The 19,712-nt window shown below is 44.7% G+C and overlaps 1 protein-coding gene across 1 annotated transcript in view; it reads left to right on the top strand.

Annotated features, from left to right (window-relative positions):
- Window positions 1-19,712, top strand: part of C1H20orf194 (chromosome 1 C20orf194 homolog) — a 794,595-nt gene that overhangs the window by 441,977 nt on the left and 332,906 nt on the right. The window contains 1 exon segment of the mRNA XM_029594038.1: window positions 3,105-3,208. Within this exon segment, the coding sequence (XP_029449898.1) occupies window positions 3,105-3,208 (104 nt within the window).

The following is a 19,712-nucleotide window of genomic DNA, read 5'->3' as shown; positions in this document are numbered from 1 at the left end:
GTAGGTGTGCAGTGTATGCAAGCTGTTTTGTGTGTGTGTGTGGGGGGGGGTTGTTAATATTAATACATTAGTCTGATAATTCGGTGTTAGGTAGTCAACAGATTGCTGTATTGTATGTTCAATATGCCATGTCACAGCCTATCATAGGGAGCCGGGTACATGAGCTAGTGGTGCCGTCTGCTGGGAGGCACCACTGACCCCCTTGCATGGTAGCACAGCTGGGGTTCGGGTAATGTTTGTCTTGCTTGGTTCACGGCGGACAGAAAGGTGGTAGTGTCATGGTTTGCAATGCTAGTAATTTTTGGCTCATGCCAATGAGGGAAATGTTTTAATGAAATTGTTTGACAATAAAGCCACGGCCTTATGTATACAAATTTAATCTTCTCTGTGTCTTTTTGGGAGATGAGATTGCGGGCATAGGGAGGGTGCAGGGACAAGGCAGTAGTGGAGCCTGCCGATGTTAATGATTACACATCATAAAATCTGCAGGACTACTCAAACTTTACAGCTGGCTAATCCCAGCTGCCAAACAATGGCAAGGCTTCCATATAATTTCAGTCAGTACTTTAAAACCTGCAGCCCCTATGAGTTAGCCAGTGTGATTTGTTTCATCTGAGTGATTGGACAGTTCTAGTAAGGCAGGCCACATTTATATCTACTCAAACAATTCTGTTTATTCTTGGAGTTTTTTGTGTGTGTGTGTGGGGGGGGGGGGGGGGGGTACTAATTATCTTTAAGTTCCTAGGACATAAACAGCCATTTAGTTGTTCCTTTCACAAATCTTAGAATAAGATATACAAATTGGCCTGATACCTATGATTTCTCAAATTTTTAACTAATATACAGGTCGATACAGTAAAGTGTGCTCCGTCGGAGCACACTGTCAGCCTGCTCTGGACGCGTGTTTTCCCTTACCCCTTATTCAGTAAGGGGAGGAAAACACGCGGCCCACCCGCGGCACCTAATAGCGCCCTCAACATGCAAATGCATGTTGAGGGCCCTATTAGGTATGCGCGCGGGATCCAGTAAGTAAAATGTGCAGCCAAGCCGCACATTTTACTCTAAGAAATTAGTGCCGACCCAAAGGTCGGCGCTAATTTCTTCCGGCGCCAGGAAAGTGCACAGAAAAGCAGTAAAAACTGCTTTTCTGTGCACCCTCCGACTTAATATCATAGCGATATTAAGTCGGAGGTCCCCAAAAGTAAAAAAAAAGTAATAAATAAATAAATAAATAAATAAATTTGAATTCGGCCCGCGGCTGTTGGGCCGAAAACCGGACGCTCAATTTTGCCGGCGTCCGGTTTCCGAGCCCGTGGCTGTCAGCGGGCTCGAGAACCGACGCCGGCAAAATTGAGCGTCGGCTGTCAAACCCGCTGACAGCCGCTGCTCCAGGCCAAAAGGAGGCGCTAGGGACACGCTAGTGTCCCTAGCGCCTCCTTTCCCTCGTTTGCACCGCGTCGCCTAATTTGCATACTGGATCGCTCGCACCGGCCAAGGGCCGGTGCGTGTGCCGGGAGAGCGGGCGTTCGTCCGCTCTCCTGCGGTTTTACAGTATCGGGCTGATAGTTATACAGCTAATAATTTGTGTTTAGTTTAGAAAATAGATACATGTAATTCATGTCTCACAGGTTAGCAACACATTAATTTTATTATAAGCTCTATCTTTAAACAGTTTATTCTATTCAATGAAATAATTTGTTAGTAAACTACGACCATATATTGCATGATTCTTCCTTGACCGCTATGTTTACACAGTTTATTAGTTAAAGAAGGCTTTTTCTTGTGTTGTGCAAAGAAAGAACTTAGTGTTTCTTTCAACTGGAATTGTCCTTAAACATCTAAACTAATAAGAGAAAACTAATAATTGAACAATAACAGGGTCATGCTCTATCTAAGCAGGGTTTATTTTCAACACATGATGCTGCCTTCCTTGTAGAATTATCTGGATTGTGTAATTTTTTTAAAATTAATTATTTTGTCTGTTGTTGGGGACTAGACCTTAGAAATGTTTGACAAATTTCTGCTCATAGTAGTGGTACAAAGAGTGGAATGTAGGTATTCATGCCCACTGTGTATGGTCAGATTTAACTGTTAGTGTCAGGGCTTCATTTGTAGATAAAAAGTAAATGGAACAGTGGAGCTTGGTGGGGGGGAAGGGCATCTGAGCCAGGTGTGACGTGTGTTGGGGTAGGGCCAGAATTGATTGTGATCTCTCTCCCACAAACATACACACACTATTCCAAACACATACTTCAGCATACTCTTCTTTCTTACCCTAGTGATCCTCCATCCTCAGCTCCCACCAGTGCTCAACCTCTGGCTATTCATCATGCACCAGAAATGATTTACATCATTAGCTCTGCTCCACTTCCTCAGGTCCTAGATAAAAATTGATAGAACACCATTCTAGATTGTTTTTTCAGAAATTAAGCCCTGGGTAATAGATACAGAAAGGTATTGAATTAGCACAAGTTTGAAACTATAGCATAGTAGCCAGGGTTGAAGCCTTAATGATTGGCATTACTGCTCACAAGTTTTAAACTTGTGCTAATTCAAACCCTTTTTGTATCTGATCTTTAGGCTGCACTATCTGCTGCAGGATCACCAACTCCCTTCCTGTTCTCTGCAGAATAGAATAGGAGAAGGCAGAGTAACAGGCATGGAATGGCTATTCTTTGCTCCAGGCTCACCTCCCTCTTCCCTGTAAGCTGCCTGGAGGGGTAGTGGCTGGAACCCCTGCTGTTCTACCTCTTAAATCTGAAAAGGAGGAGCTCTGTTCCAGGTAGTTCCCCCACAAATTAAGCACTGGTTAGTGTAGATCAGAGGTAGGCAACTCTGGTCCTCAAGTTCAACAAACTAATCTTATTTTCATGATAGCTATAATGAATATGCATGAGAAATATTTTCATGTACTGCCTCTATGATATGCAGCTCTATCTCGTATATATTCATTAAGGATATCCTGAAAACCAGACTTCTTTGCAGCATTTTAGGACCAGAGTTGCCTATTCCGATATAAACTTTAATTTGCTAGAAAATACTTATCTAACTTTTTGTCATATGTTTGTTCATATTAAACATCTTTTTTAAATTTGTTTTTGTAGGTAAACTATACTTCTTTTCTGATGGAATTCTGTTTCTTCACCCTCACCATGGCAGCATAACAATTTCAAAGAATCATCTAAATTCTATCAAATTTTATGATGGGGTAGGTCAAGTATTAGAACTCAATGCCAGTTTTTCACTTTAAATATTAATACATAAATTAGCACAAAGTGTACCTTTAGAGTTTTAAATACATTTTAAGGTTTGGTCTGTTTTCTACTATGGAATTATGTACTTGATGAACAATTATAATATGTGTCAACAAAATTAATGTTATTTTTTTCATAGTAACATGGTAAATGACAGCAGAAAAAGACCCAAGTGACTATCCAGTCTACCCTGTAAACTTTATTTATTTATTCTTTTAATTCTTTTTTTTGTTATGTTGTTTTTGTAACTGCCATTCCATGCAGGTAACCCCCATACTTTCTGTGAAGGGTAGTACCTGCTGCTCCATGCAGGGTACTCCAATACAGGTTACCCCTTATCTTCATTTCCATCCTTTAGCCACTAAGGATCTTCTGTGTTTATCCCAAGCTCTTTTAAATTTCATTACAGTTCTCATCTTAATTACCTCTACTGGGAGGGCATTCCATGCATCGACCACTCTTTCCATGAAGAAAATACTTCCTGATGTTGTTCCTGGGTCCTACTCCCTTGGAATTTCATATTATGACCCCTAGTTCTACAGTTTTTGTTCCATTGGGAAAGGCTCGGTTCACATGCAACCTTTATACCCTTCAAGTATTTAAATGTCTGTATCATGGTCCCTTTGTCCCTTCTGCCCTCCAGGATATACATATTGACATCCTTCAGTTTCATCTCATATGACTTTTGATGTAGACTGCACACTATTTTGGTTGCCTTTCTTTGGACCACTTCAAACCTGTCTATCTTTTTAAAGATACGGTCTTCAGAACTGAACGCAGTACTCCAGATGAGGCTTCACCAATGACCTGTACGTGGGCAATGTCACTTATTTTTTCCTGCTAGTTATGTCTTTTTTGAAGCAGCCCAGTATTCTTCTAGCCTTAGCCATCACTTTGTTACATTGCTTTGCTGCTTTCAGATCATCTGGCACTATCACCCCGAGTTTTCTTTCCCAGTACATGCATATCAGTCTCTTGCTCCCCATTATGTGTAGCTCCTTTGGATTTCTGCACCCCATTTCTTGGCATTGAATGCCAGCTGCCAAACCTTTGACCACTCCTCAAGCTTTCTTAGATCACTTTTCATTCTCTCACTCTGTTCCAGGTCTTACTATCATCCACAAAAAGGCAAACCTTTCTTTCTAACCCTTCCACTATGTTGCTCACAAAGATATTGAACAAAACGAGTCCCAGAACCGATCCTTGAGACACTCCATTTATCACTCTTCCCTCCTCAGAATAGGTTCCATTTACCACCACTCGCTGTCATCTATCAATTAAGTTTGTAATCCATTCTACCACTTTGAGGCCTATTCCCAGGCTTCTCATTTTGTTCATGAGCCTTCTGTGTGTGACAGTGTCAAAAGCTTTACTGAAATCCAGATAAGTCACATCAAGTGCTCTTCCTTGATCCAATTCTCTAGGTGCCCAATCAAAAAAATAAATCAAGTTAGTTTGAAATGAACTTCCTCTGGTAAAACCTTGTTGCCTCGGATCTTGTAACCCATTGGATTGTAGATAGTTGACTATTATTTCCTTCAGCAATGTTTCCATTAATTTTTTCACCACCAAAGTAAGACTTAATGGCCTGTAGCTTCCAGCATCCTCGTCGTCTCTTCCACTTTTGTGAAGTGGAACCATCACCGCCCTCCTCCAATGTAGTGGCACCTCCTGTTTTTAAGGCTATATTGAACAAATCTTTCAGTGGACCCACCAGAACCTCTCTGAGCTCCCTTAGTATCCTGGGATGTATCTCATCAGGCCCCACTTTCAGTTTTATTAGTTCCACCCAAACGCTTTCTTCTGTAAATGGGGTTGTTTCTACTCTATTCCCATCTGCATTCTTGTCTACCACCAACAGGTGGTCTTTAGTGAACACCAAGCTGAAATATTGGTTTAATATTTCTGCTGTTTTCCCTATCTTTCTCCACAAAATGACCCTTTCCTCCTTTCAGTCTTACAATACAACCTCTTGTCTTCCTTCTTCCTGTGATATATCTGAAAAGTGTCTTTCACCTCTTTTTACCTCTTTGGCAATCCTTTCTTCCACTTGAGCTATCGCCATCCTGAGTTTTTCCTTATCTCTTTCAGATTCACCAGATATTCTCCCCTTTGTTCCTCTTGAGTTTCTTTGTACTTTTTGAATGCTAATCTTTGAACCTTTATTTTTTCAGCCACCTCTGGAGAACCATATTGGTTTTCTTTTCCTTTTTCTCGTATTCACTTTTCTTACCTTTTAATTTGGTCTGCTGTTATTCCACTTCACCCATTTTCAGCCAGTCTCCTAGTTCTCCTCAAGGTACTGCCCCATTTCAACAAAGTTTGTGTTTTTGAAATCTAGGTGTTTGATCTTCATGTCACTTCTCTACGTCTTGGCTGCTATAGCAAACCATGCCATCTGATGTTAATTGTTTAATTGTTCTTTTTCATTTTTCATGCTTATAAGAAGGATTTTTATTTTAAAGTTCTAAACTGGGTTTTGAAAGAGTCATGCACTTTATTGTATCATAAGTAAAACACACTGTTCTGAATGATATTTGAGGGATTGTGGTGTTCTGGGTATACATGGTTACTAATTTATTATGCATATGGAATCAAATACTATATTGTATTGTAGGTTATTAAACTTTGCTATAGTGCCAAACCTTGAAAAACATGGAAATGCTTTTAGATCATTCTGATTCTTATCTAGTAATATGCAATAAAGCACAAAATCAGGTTGTTAACTATGTTTTATGCACTTTTCAGTGAGATGTAATGGCTATGAGAAATTTTTCTCATTAATTTTAAAATAAATCTTTATTGCTAGTGTTGCTTATTTTGGCACAGCATGAAACAAATGTTTGCCTGCAGATTAAATACAGAAAGTCCTTGGACATGAGTCACAATTGGTGCTTGAAAGCTGTCAGAGTAATTTTCAAAGGAAAATGTAAATGTAACACACTATCAGCAATTTTCAAAAGCCCATTTAAGTGCATTTAATACAGGTAAAATCTATTGACAATGCAATTGTATATACTGTAGCAATTTTCAAAGCTCAGCATAACCCTCACCCTTTTGGAAAGGGCAGAAGGATTTAATGTGGATTCCTTCAGATCACCTACCACAATTGCCCCAGCATACATTTCCTCTGGAAGATCTCATGTACTTTCACATTTTGGATAAGCTAGTGAAGATACTCACCATCAGTGTTAGGAGAAAATGGATGTTATCCCAGGACAAGCAGGATGATAGTCCTCACATATAGGTGACATTATCAGATGGAGCCCTGGTACGGAAAACTTCTGTCAAGAGTTTCTAGAAACTTTTGGCTGGCACTGTGGGCCTACTGAGCATGCCCAGCATACTATGATATTCTCAGCCATAGGGGTCTCCCTTCAGTCTCTTTTTTCTGCCTTGCTGTAGCAAAGCACATCAGGAGCTCTGGAAAACAATTCCCTCACATTTATCAGGGAATAAAACTTTCCAGTCACAATTTTCTTGTAATTGGGTCTTCTTTCCACATAGTCTCGGTGAGTACCTTTTCAGATACCTTTTGATCGATTGCGGTCACCTTAACATCGATTCCCGCTGGTCATCGACCAATATTAGGCCAAAGTTTCATCATGGCCTCGGGTTTCAAAAAGTGTCCGGATTGTAACTGGACTGTGTCTATCACTGACCCACATTATGTTTGTGTTCTCTGCCTGGGATCAGGCCACGACGTCCGGGCTTGCCCAACTTGTGCCCAGATGACACCGAGGGGCAGACGTGCTTGGTTAGATAAGATGGAAGAGTTGTTTAAAAAGATTCCATCGTCGTCGACGTTGTCACCGAGGATAACTCCTCCCTCGGACACTAAACACCGAGGTGAAAAAAGACCCGATGACCGTCCGTCTTTGTCACCGGCACCGTCCACAACCTCGATAGCATAGTCTTTGGCATCGAAGAGCCATCGAGAAATGAAGCGACATCGACATCGATCTGTAGATCTAATGGATGATCAGGCATCGACGTCAGGATCCAGATCCATCGGATCTATGCCGAAGAAAGTCCGTGTACTAGAGCCAACTCCACCGGCTGTACACGTGGAACCGCGGCGTGCTCCACCGGGCTCGGTGTCTGAGGAAGTGCCACCACGACTTATTGTGGAAGTGCCTATAGTGCCAGCAGTAACTTCTCCGGTGGCAGTGGATACTGTCCCGATTTCAAGGGAGGAAGTGACTTCTTTAGTCCAACAGGTGGTGGTCGAGGCTTTATGGAACCTGCAGCCTCCAACAATGCCACCGACACCAGCATCGGTACCGGTAGTGGATCAATCCATTTTTCAGCCTTTCCTACGGCACCGATTCCATCGACGCAGCCATCGATGCCACCGATGACTCCAACCATTCCGGTCCACAGATCATTGGAGGAGGAAGGAGGAGACTCTGATTCTGCCCCAGGTCCATCGGGACTCCATCGACGCAGATTTCCAAAGGAACCCTCAATGCCTCCCTCTGATCCATCGATGCCAATACATCCAGGTCCCTCGGGGGATACAAGACATCGATTTCTATCGAGGCCTATCGATTCCCCATCGATGCCCTCATTGCCAAAACTTCCAAAAAACATACCAACAAAAGCTATGTTTAAGGCAAAAACACCATCTGCCTTCAGATGACCCTGACTCTCCTTATCATCCTGCATACACACCTTGGAAGGATGTGGATACGGACACAGAGTCAGAGGAAATGCAATCTGAACCCTCTCCACCAGAGGGGAGAAAAATCCCTGCCTGAAGATCTGTCATTTTCCAGTTTTATTAAAGAAATGGCAGAGACAATACCATTCCAATTACTAACAGAGGAAGACACCAGGCATAAAGCATTAGAAGTACTACAGTTCGTAGATGAACCTAAGGAAATTATGGCTATTCCAATCCATGAAATCCTTTTGGAATTGCAGCAGCGAATGTAGGAACATCCCTGCTCAGTTCCTGCAGTAAATAAAAGAACAGATACTCTGGAGCGTGCTGCAGTGGCATCAAAAACCCCAACTACCTCACCAATCCGTAGTTGTGGAATCGGCTCAAAAGAAAGCCAGAAAACTGAAGCCTCATTCCTCTGTCCCACCAGGAAAGGATCAATGCTTCCTGGATACATTAGGGAAAAAGATTTACCAAGGTTCCATGCTGGTAGCACGCATAGCAGCATACTAGCTATATATGACACAACACCAGAGAAACTTGTGGAAACAAGTACAGGGTATTGTAGACAACCTTCCACAACAACATCAACAACCTTTGACGACGTTGGTGAACAAAGGACTAGAATCAGGGAAACAAGAGGTAAGAGCAGCGTATGATGTATTTGAGACTTCAACCCGTCTCTCTGCCTCTGCAATCAATGCAAGACGTTGGGCCTGGCTCAAAGCCTCTGATCTCAGACAAGAAGTCCAAGAATGTCTAGCAGATCTACCTTGCAATGGAGACAACCTTTTTGGTGAAAAAATTCAAGTTATGGTGTCTCAATTGAAAGACCACCATGAGACCCTTCGTCAGCTCTCCAAACTGCCGACGGATCAACCATCCTCTCTCAGGCGACCAGCCCGCAGAGATATGAGGAGCCCTTTCTACAGACCTAGGAGGTATTATCCACCTACCTCTTCAGGACATCAATACCGCCCCTCGCAAAGAGGGCGCCCACATCAAACCAAGCAGCAGAAAACCCAGCCACCACCCCAAACTGCACCAGCAGCGGGTTTTTGAAACAAAGCAGAGAACAGAAGCCTCTCTAAACCCTATACCCTCCCTACCAGTCGGTGGTCGACTTCATTATTTTCAACACCAATGGAGTTGCATCACAACAGACCAATGGGTATTAGCCATACTAAATCGGGGTTATTGTTTAAAATTCAAAACAATACCCCAGCATTCTCCTCCCATTCCATTCTGGACAAACATAGTCATCACACCTCAACTCCAAGTAGAACTCTCGACTTTGCTGACCGCCAGGGCCGTCGAACCAGTTCCCCGGTCTCAACAAGGGACAGGGTTCTACTCCCGCTATTTCATCATTCCAAAGAAAACAGGCAGCCTTCGTTCTATCTTAGACCTCCGCAATCTCAACAAATTTCTTCACAAAGAAAAATTTCGGATGGTATCTCTGGGATCCATCATCCCATTGCTTCAAAAGGGAGATTGGCTCTGTTCTCTGGACCTTCAAGATGCTTATGCTCATTTACCAATTTCCATACAACACCGCAAATACCTACGATTCGTAGTGGGAAGAAACCAATACCAGTATCGAGTCCTTATATTTGGGCTTGCCTCTGCACCTCTAGTATTCACAAAATGTCTGGCAGTGGTAGCCGCACATCTAAGGAAACACTGTATTCATGTTTTTCCATACCTAGATGATTGGCTCATCAGAAGTCCATCCAAACAGGGAGTTCTCTCTGCCTTGGAAACCACTATAACCCTATTGCACCGCCTAGGATTTCTCATCAACTATCAAAAATCCCACATCGAACCGTCTCAACTCTTCGCGTTCATCGGAGCAGACCTAGACACCACAATAGGAAAAGCTTCCCCCCCCAGGCGACCGTGCGGACAATTTAGCTCACCTGGCAAACATCACAATTTATCACAATTCATCACCAGTTCGCATCTGCTCATCAAATTCTGGTACTACTAGGACATATGGCCTCCACAGTACATGTTACTCCTATGGCGAAGTTAGCCATGAGAAGAACTCAGTGGACTTTGAAATCTCAATGGCTACAAGCTTTCCAACCATTGTCAAAAAACATTCAAATCACTCACCAGCTATGCCAATCACTTCACTGGTGGATAAATCAGACAGCATTGAAAGCTGGTCTCCCATTCCAACCAGCAACACCGCAAGTCATCCTAACTACAGATGCCTCCAACCTGGGATGGGGAGCTCACATCAACTATTTTCAAACACAAGGGACGTGGACCACACTCGAGAAACAGTTTCAAATAAACTTCTTGGAACTTCGAGCGATACGATATGTCCTTTATGCCTTCAAAGACTGCCTCTCAAACAAGACTGTGCTGATTCAAACAGACAACACAGTAGCAATGTGGTACATAAACAAACAAGGAGGCACAGGCTCTTATCTCCTCTGCCAAGAAGCAGTACAGATTTGGGCTTGGGCTCTAGAGCACTCAATACAGCTCCGAGCAAGTTATCTGGCGGGCATCAAAACATCCTAGCGGACGATCTCAGTTGACATTTCAATCCCCACGAATGGTCGCTGGACCCACGTGTAGCGAGCAAAATCTTTCAACGCTGGGGTCGCCCAACCATAGACCTCTTTGCGTCCACACTGAACCACAAAGTGGAAAGGTTCTGCTCTCTCCACGGACGTCGACAAACAGTCTCCAGGGACGCATTTACTCACCCCTGGAACACAGGACTTCTATATGCGTATCCTCCAATTCCGCTTATAGCGAAAACTCTCATGAAGCTACAAGACAGAGGGACAGTGATCCTCATAGCCCCATCAAGTATGGTTTCCCATACTTCTCGACCTCACAACCAATCAGACTGGGCATAGAGCCCACTCTCATAACCCAGAATCAAGGCAAGTTGTGTCATCCCAACCTGACAACTCTTGCCCTAACAGCTTGGATGTTGAAAGCTTAATTTTGCAACCACTTAATCTTTCAACTCAAGTCTCTCAAATTCTAGTAGCTTCTTGAAAGCCATCTACACGTAAATCTTATTACTCTAAGTGGACCAGATTTGCAAAATGGTGCCTTCAAAAGGATATAGATCCTTTTTCCTGCCCCACTTCTTCCTTATTAGATTACCTATGCCACCTATCGGATTCTAAGTGCCATAGCGGCTTACCACAAGGGTGAATGCGATGCGCCTATAATGGCACAACCATTAGTAAGTAGATTCATGAGAGGTTTACTTCACCTTAAACCTCCCATTGAATCACCAGTCACTGAATGGGACCTCAATTTAGTACTAACAAGGCTCATGCGTGCACCATTTCAGCCTCTACACGCTTGTGAAGAAAAATTCCTCGCATGGAAAGTTCTTTTCTTTTTTTTTTTTTTTCCCAATTATTTCTTTATTAGTTTTCCAAAATTTCACATAAAACACAAAATATGTTTAATTCACATTTCTATATATAATCTTAACTTGGGAACACAAAAGTTATTTCAAATAATAAGCAATATATGAATATTCAAAATTTTCCCAAGTTAAAGATAATAATAATGATGGGGGACCTGTATATCACAAATAACCTTCCATAATTACTCATTTTGTGAAGGGACACCATCTTTAGGAAAGTTCTTTTCTTAGTAGCCATTACATTGGCTAGGAGGGTCAGTGAGTTGCAGGCTCTCGTCACATACTCACCTTACACACGATTCCTACATGACTGAGTAGTCCTTCGCACTTACCAAAAGTGATAACAGACTTTCATATCAATCAGTCAATAGTCTTGCCTACTTTCTTTTCAAGACCACACTCTCATCCGGAAGAGAGAGTTTTACACACTTTAGACTGTATATGTGCGCTAGCTTTCTACCTTGACCGCACAGCGGTCCATAGAAAATCCACCCAACTCTTTGTTTCTTTTGACAATAATAAACCAGGAGTTGCAATAGGGAAACAGACTCTATCCAACTGGTTAGCAGACTGTATAGAATTCTGTTACAAAAAAGCTAATATTCCTCTCCAGGGGTGAATAAAAGCACACTCAGTAAGGGCCATGTCCACCTCAGTAGCACACTATCGTTCAGTGCCTATCCTTGACATCTGTAAAGCTGCAACATGGAGTTCCCTTCACACTTTTGCAGCTCATTATTGTCTAGATAAAGAAGGACGATGAGATTAACCTTTGGACAATATGTTTTAAAGAACTTATTTCCAGTATAACTCCAACTCCTACATCCGTCCTGCTGTGATTCAGGCTGCCTCATTCTTTCCAGCAGTACACCAGTTGTTGTTCTCGTTGCACAAGTTGTATGCTGTTGGTACAATATAAGAATGACTCAGCCTGTAGCTTGCTAATCACCCGTATGTGAGGACTATCATCCTGCTTGTCCTGGGATAAAGCAAAATTGCTTACCTTGTAATAGGTGTTATCCCAGGACAGCAGGATGTAGTCCTCACAGAACCCACCCACCTCCCCACAGAGTTGGGTCCGATACGTTTTATTATTTTATTTTTTTAGCTCACACAAATTGCTACAAACAAGACTGAAGGGAGACTCCTGTGGCTGAGAATATCATGGCACGCTGGGCATGCTCAGTAGCCCACAGTGCCAGCCAAAAGTTTCTAGAAACTCTTGACAGAAGTTTTCCGTACCAGGGCTCCATCTGATGATGTTACCCATATGTGAGGACTACATCCTGCTGTCTTGGGATAACACCTATTACAAGGTAAGCAATTTTGCTTTTGGAGGCTATTGCAGTTTCTTCAGCCTCTAGCAGACACTGCGTCCATTCCAGTGCATAGTCTCTTCTAGGATCTGCCAATTCTTCCAGCAGCCCAAAAGCTTGATCTAAAGTTTAAAGTCTAGGCCTCCCCAGGTTTTAGGGTAGTCCAGCTACCACACCACTCTGTGGTGGTGGTGGTGTTAACATTAAAGCATAAAAAACGCACTCAGGATCACTTTTTAGAATGCCTCCTGGGAAGGATCCAAAAGTGTTGGATGCATTTGGGAAGAAGGCCTTTCAGGAGCCCATGCTTAGTGTCAAATTGCAGCTCACTAGTTGGTCATGGTGCAGTATCTCCACAAATGTGTGTGAAAGCTGAATCCTTTGACAGAATCATCAGACCCTGGGCATGCAGAGTTGCATTCAGCTGTAGAAGATGTGGAGCAATGAGAAAAACATTTCATCAACTCTGCGTATGAAGCTTTCGATAGCATAGCCAGATTGTCTGCTTCTATAGGAACCAGAAGGCCTATATGGTTGTGAGCATGGGGCCTTCATTAAGGTCTTCATGACCAACTGATGGATGTGCCCTATATAGAGGAAAATTTGTTTGGAGAGACAGTGGCTCTGATTAAAGAGCACAAGCCACTCTGCATATTTGTCTACAGTAGCAAAGAACCGCTGGCTGTAGCCCAATGACGGTACTTTTCTCATAAGCATCCATTTTTCCAAAGACTCCCCTTCAATTCTTTTCAAAGTCATTGACCACCTCCTCTCCACAATAGCTGCCCATTAGAAGTTGACAGAGGGAACATGTCAATTGAAGGCACAGCAGCAGTTGCAGCATAAGCCTGGGACCAGTTTTTTACATCTTTGAGGTCCACCTCCTTGCTATCTCTGGTTGGGATAGGAAGGGAGGAGAGTCCAGCCCTTTTTTCTAGAGTGGGTCGGTACCACTGAGATCAAGTGCTTCTTGAAGATTATGGAAAATGCCTCCATTTGTGCTTTTCTCGATCCCCCTCCAATCCAACAGAGGTGAACCTTCATTTTCAACCCCTCTGTGTCTGATCAGTTGTAATTGGAAATAGCCATTTCCTTAAGTCTAAGGTGATCAAGCTTCTTTCACCTCAAGAATGTGACCAGAGATTCAAAGGATACTAATGAAGCATTAGAGTTATTTAGGGCATCCCAACAGAAAGGTTCCAGTAATAAGAAAAGTAGTCCAAGTGCCTGTAATGAAAAACTCACCTGAGGTAAGATTCCAGTGTATCCCTGTCAACTGAAAAGCAGAATGTAAATACAAACAAAAAACACGGTTTGAAATGTTTGCATGCTAATGCCAGAAGTCAGAGAAGTAAGTTAGGAGAATTAGAGTGTATACGAGTGAATGATGACATAGACTTAATTGTCATCTCAGAGACATGGTGGAAAGAGGGTAACCAATGGGATAGTGCTATACCCGGGGTACAAATTATATTGCAATGAAAGAAGAGCATCTTCATGGCGAGGTGGCGCTTTGTCTGGGATGGCATAGAGTCCAACAGGATAAAGATATTGCATGAGACTAAATACACAATTGAATCTTTATGGGTAGAAATCCCTTGTGTGTTGGGGAAGAGTATAGTGATAGGAGTATACTACCGTCCACCTGGCCAAAATGGTGAGACGGACAGTGAAATGCTAAGAGAAATTAGGGAAGCCAACCAAACTGGTAATGCAGTCATAATGGTAGATTTCAATTACCCCAATATTTACTGGGTAAGTGAAACATCAGGTCATGCTAGAGAGATAAAGTTCCTAGATGTAATAAATGACAGTTTTATGGAGCAGTTGGTTGAGAAACCAACGAGAGAGGGAGCAGTTTTAGATCTATTCTCCTTGTTGAAATGTATTTTCCAAGCTTTAAGTTATTATGTGAACCGGTATGATGTACCCACTAATGCCAGTATATAAAAGTTTCTAAATAAAATAAATAAAAATCTAATTCTTAGTGGAGTGCAGGATTTGGTGAGAGGTAACAGTGGAGGGCCGCTTGGCAATAGTGTTCATAATATGATCAAATTTGAATTAATGACTGGAAGGGGGACAGTAAGTAAATCTATGGCTCTAGCACTAAACTTTCAAAAGGGAAACTTTGATAAAATGAGAAAGGTGCAGCTACAAAGGTAAAAAGTGTGCAACAAGATTGGACATTGTTTAAAAAAAAACAACCCATCCTGGAAGCACAATCCAGATGTATTCCACGCATTAAGAAAGGTGAAAGGAAGGCAAAACAATTACCGGCACAGTTAAAAGGTGAAGTGGAAGAGGCTATTTTAGCCAAAAGATCTTCATTCAAAAATTGAAAAAAGGATCCATCAGAAGAAAATAGGATAAAGCATAAGCTTTTCCATGTTAAATGTAAGACATTGATAAGACAGGCTAAGAGAGAATTTGAAAAGAAGGTGACCATAGAGGCAAAAACTCACAATAAAATCTTTTTTACATATATCCAAAGCAGAAAGCCTGCAAGGGAGTCGGTTGGACCGTCGGATGATCAAAGGGGTTAAAGGGACACTTAGAGAAGATAAGGCCTTCGTGGAAAGTTTAAACGATTTCTTTGCTTCAGTGCTTACTGAAGAAGGATGCTGGAGAGAGAACTATTCCAAAGAAGGTTTTCATGGGTGATGATTCATATCACCTAAACCAAAACACATTGAACCTGGAAGGTGTGGTAGGTCTGATTGCCAAACTGAAGAGTAGTAAATCACCTGGACCAGATGGTATACACCCCACACCCCAGGATTCTGAAAGAACTGAAAATGAAATTTCAGACCCATTTCAATTAATATATAATCTATCATTAAAATCATCCGAAGAACATTGAGATTGGAAGATGACCAATGTAACCCCTATATTTAAAAGGGGATCCAGTGGTGATCTGGAAAACTATGGACCGGTGAGCCTGACTTCGGTGCCGAGAAAAATCATGGAAACTGTTATAAAGAATAAAATCACAAAACATTTAGTTAGACATGGTTTGCTAGGACACAGCTAACACGAATTTACCCAAGGTAAGTCTTGAGCCTCAAATCTCTACATTTCCTGTCGTGTAGCCAGATGGACTCAGAACAAATGGGTATAGTGTGCTCATGCTAGCAGTTGGAGAAGGATCTGACGTCAGCACGGGTACATATACCCCCACAGGAAGTGAAGCTCTTCAGTAATTTCCGTCTCCAAAGCAGTTTGGAGAGCCTGCACACTCGCTGAGCGTGCTTCCAATCTACTTTTCTACTTCTATTACTAAACTCTTTACAGGAACATCGAGCCCCGCGCTCCTGCGGTGATACCACTGGTCCCTCCCCCAGTTGAGCTTCCCGGGGTGAGTTCCGTGCTCCCTCGGAGGTTTAGGCCTCGGTCCGGTGGCCGAATCGCGGCAAGGACCAAGCCTGCGGGCTAAGAGGCGCCTCGGTCCCAGCGTGGACCTGGGAGGCAGCGGGTGCATTCCTCAAGCGCGGTGGTGACGGTACTTCCCCTCTCCCCCGCAGCCGGAGACCGCCCGGGTTCTAGCCGGGAAGCGCCGAGGATCAGGTAAGGCGCACAACTTTTACTTTTGGTCTCCGAAGTCGAGGATAGGCGGCGTGGCCTGTGTGCGGCGCGCCGCGGTGGTCGCCATTTTGTTGGCCCGGTTCAGGTATTGAGCGCCCATGATAGGCCCCTGTATTGAGCGCATATTCTGTTTAATGTATATTGCTGACTGCATATTATTGAGCGCATATGGTATTTGTAGGCGCATCAGGCGCAAACAAAAGTACGCTGGATTTTAGTAGATACGCGCGTATCTGCTAAAATCCTGGATCGGCGCGCGCAAGGCTACCGATTTCGTGTAGCTGGCGCGCGCCGAGCCGCGCAGCCTACCTCCGTTCCCTCCGAGGCCGTTCCGAAATCGGAGCGGCCTCAGAGGGAATTCGCTAACGCCCTCCCCTCACCTTCCCCTCCCTTCCTCTACCTAACCCACCCCCCGGCCCTGTCTAAACCCCCCCTACCTTTGTTGGGGGATTTACCGGGGGCGGTTTCGGAGGGCGCGGCCACGCCCCCGGACGGCCCCGGGCCGAAACCACGCCCCCGGGCCCGCCCCGAAAACGCTGCGCCGATCGGCCCCGCCCCCGACACGCCCCCCTCGGGAAAACCCCGGAACTTGCGCGAGTCCCGGGGCTCTGCGCGCGCCGGCAGGCCTATGTAAAATAGGCGCACCGGCGCGCAAGCCCTGCTCGCGTAAATCCTGGCGGATTTACGCGAGCAGGGCTCTTAAAATCCGCCCCATGGTGTTTAGCGTATATTGCTGACCGCATATTATTGAGCGCATATTCTGTTTAGCGTATATTGCTGCCTGCATATTATTGAGCGCATATTCTGTTTAGCGTATATTGCTGACCGCATATTATTGAGCGCATATTGTATTAAGGCGTATATAGCTGCCGCTTAGTATTGAGCGCACGTTGTATTAAGCGCCTATTGTATTAAGCGCATATTACTTTAGCGCAATGGACCAATCGAATGCCCCGGTGGCCCAGGCGGCGGCGCCTCATGATTCTGGCGTGAAAGCTCATGGCCTCTTTTCAGCATGCCAGCTCAGAGCCACGCACAGCGAGGAGCCAGACTCCCTTTGTGCCCAATGTGAGGAGGCAGTGGGAGCCTCGGGCCAGGACCAGTCTCAACCGAGGTTTGTGGATAGTTCTCCAGGGGCCACCCCGGATCTCGCAGGCAGTCTCGAACAGCTGGGAATCCCGGGGGATCTGGTACCTAGGCGACTTGAGACCACCTCCATTTCATGGGTGGATCTCTTTAAGGGGATCCATGCCTTTGTACAGATGCAGTCTGCTTCCCGTCCAGGCCCTGCTGTTACAGGGGCTGCTGCTCCTGTTGCTGCTCCAGCAGACCCTGCCCCTGGACCTTCGCGCCCTTATTGTGGGCGAGCGCATCCGCCTCCGGGCAGTCCAGTTCAGGCGGACCCTGATGTCTCGGAGACCGAATCAGAACCCTCCGAGGAGGGGGAACTTCCCTCGGGGATGGAGCCATATCGAACCATGAGGCGGTTCTTTCCCAAGGAAGATCTCTCCGACCTAATTTCTCAGTGCCTGGCGGAGTTGGATATTTCAGGGCCCGGCTCTGCGGTGCCACCTACACAGAACCCTCTGCTAGAAGGTCTTCGTCCTTCAGCCCTCCATTTTCCCTTCTTGCAAGCTGCACAGCAACTGATAGATCTGGAATGGGCTGCACCAGCGGCCTCATTCAAAGGGGGGCGGGGCCTGATAGGCATGTACCCCCTGGATCCAGCTATCAAGGAGATGCTGGCGTGCCCTCAGGTGGACGCCTTAGTGCTGTGGTAAAGTGCACTACCATTCCAGTTGAGGGGGGGGGGGGGCGGCCCTCAAGGAGGCTCATGACAGGCGACTGGACGCCATCCTGAAACAGATATTTGAGGTGGCAGCTCTGTCTTTGTGAATCGCAACCTGCTGCACAGTGGTGACGCGCTCCTGTTTGTCACAGGTTAGGAACAATGCTCCGGCAGCGGACATGGAGTCCTCTCTCTCGTTCCTCACGGATGCCGCTTCCGACCTAGTCCGTACAACAGCTAAGGGGATCTCATCTTCTGTGGCTGCCAGGCGGCAGCTCTGGATAAGGAATTGGTCTGCTGATGCTCCTTCGAAGACACGCCTCACCAGAATGCCCTTTAAGAGGTCCTTCCTGTTCGGCAGCGACCTTGATAAACTGGCCAGCACATGGGGTGCTTCTCCCATACCTCAACTGCCAGAAGACAACTTCAAAAGGAACCAGCGCGCCTTTCCAGGTAGACCAGCTGCTGAAAAGGGGAAGGTGGGAAGGATTTGGCCCATGGGCTGCAGTTTTCCTACCCCTGCGCTATACTATACTATTCTCTTAGATTTTTGAAGGCCCAAATGTATGACTTTGAATATTTTAGCATTAAATCTTAGCTACTGGATTCTAGACCATTCCTCAAGCTTTGCTAGATCCCTCCTCATGTTTTCCAGACCTCCCTGGTTGTATACCCTGTTGCAGATTTTGGTATCTACAAAAAGACAAACCTTTATCCCAGGACAAGCAGGATGTTAGTCCTCACATATGGGTAACGTCACTGATGGAGCCCTATTGCGGGAAAACTTTCTGTCAAAGTTTCTAGAAACTTTTGACTGGCCCTGTGAGGCCACTGAGCATGCCCAGCATGCCATGATGTTCTCTGCCACAGGGGTCTCTTCAGTCTTCGTTTTTCTGCGCTACTGTAAGCATCGCGGATTAGGAGCCTTTGTGAGTTCAATCACAAATTTGTGTGACTAAAAAGTCATATTTTTTCTCAGAATATTCTCCCATACAGGATCTCTCTCTGATTTCCACCGGCTGGTGAGTAAAATCTGTGTCTCATTTACTCTCTGAGTAAAACTGATTTTTTCTCAAGTTTTCACTTTTGTCATCGATGGCTGTCGGTACAAAATGGCTATGGGGTTTAAAAAATGTCCCGTTTGTAACCGTACGATGTCAATTACGGACCCACACCTCGAGCGTGTGATGTGTTTGGGGGAGAAACAAGACATCAATTCCTGTCCAAAGTGTGCAGAGATGACGGTGAAAGGGAGGAAGGCCCGCCAGGAGAAGATGGAGCAACTATTCCATCTGCAACTTATGCCATCTCCCTAGACTTCGACGAAATCGTCTCCGGCTGGAGTCTCCAAGCGTGTACTTTTCAAAAAACGCTGTCCAGAAGGATCGGGGACCATCTGTCACCGACGTCGTCGATAGCATCAGTGAAATCAGTCGGCGAACACCGATCAAAGCATCGTCATCGACACCGACATCCATAGGCATCGGAATCACCTCTCTCCCCAGGGGAATTGAGTGCAAAGTGGCCACGGACCCAGGAAACACCCGTTCCTTCAACGCCTGGGTCTGTTCAACAAGAGACACCGATTGCTGAACCTCCACAGGGCTCTGTGGAGGATATACCAGCACAGCCTCCGCCACCGCGTGCAACTGCTCTGCCCTCACCAGTTGTAATGCCGGAATTGTCTGATTTT

The sequence above is a fragment of the Rhinatrema bivittatum genome, chromosome 1 (assembly GCF_901001135.1).
Source record: "Rhinatrema bivittatum chromosome 1, aRhiBiv1.1, whole genome shotgun sequence".
NCBI lineage: Eukaryota > Metazoa > Chordata > Amphibia > Gymnophiona > Rhinatrematidae > Rhinatrema > Rhinatrema bivittatum.
Note: the sequence above shows the minus strand (reverse complement) of the source record. Positions and strands in the feature narration are given on the sequence as shown.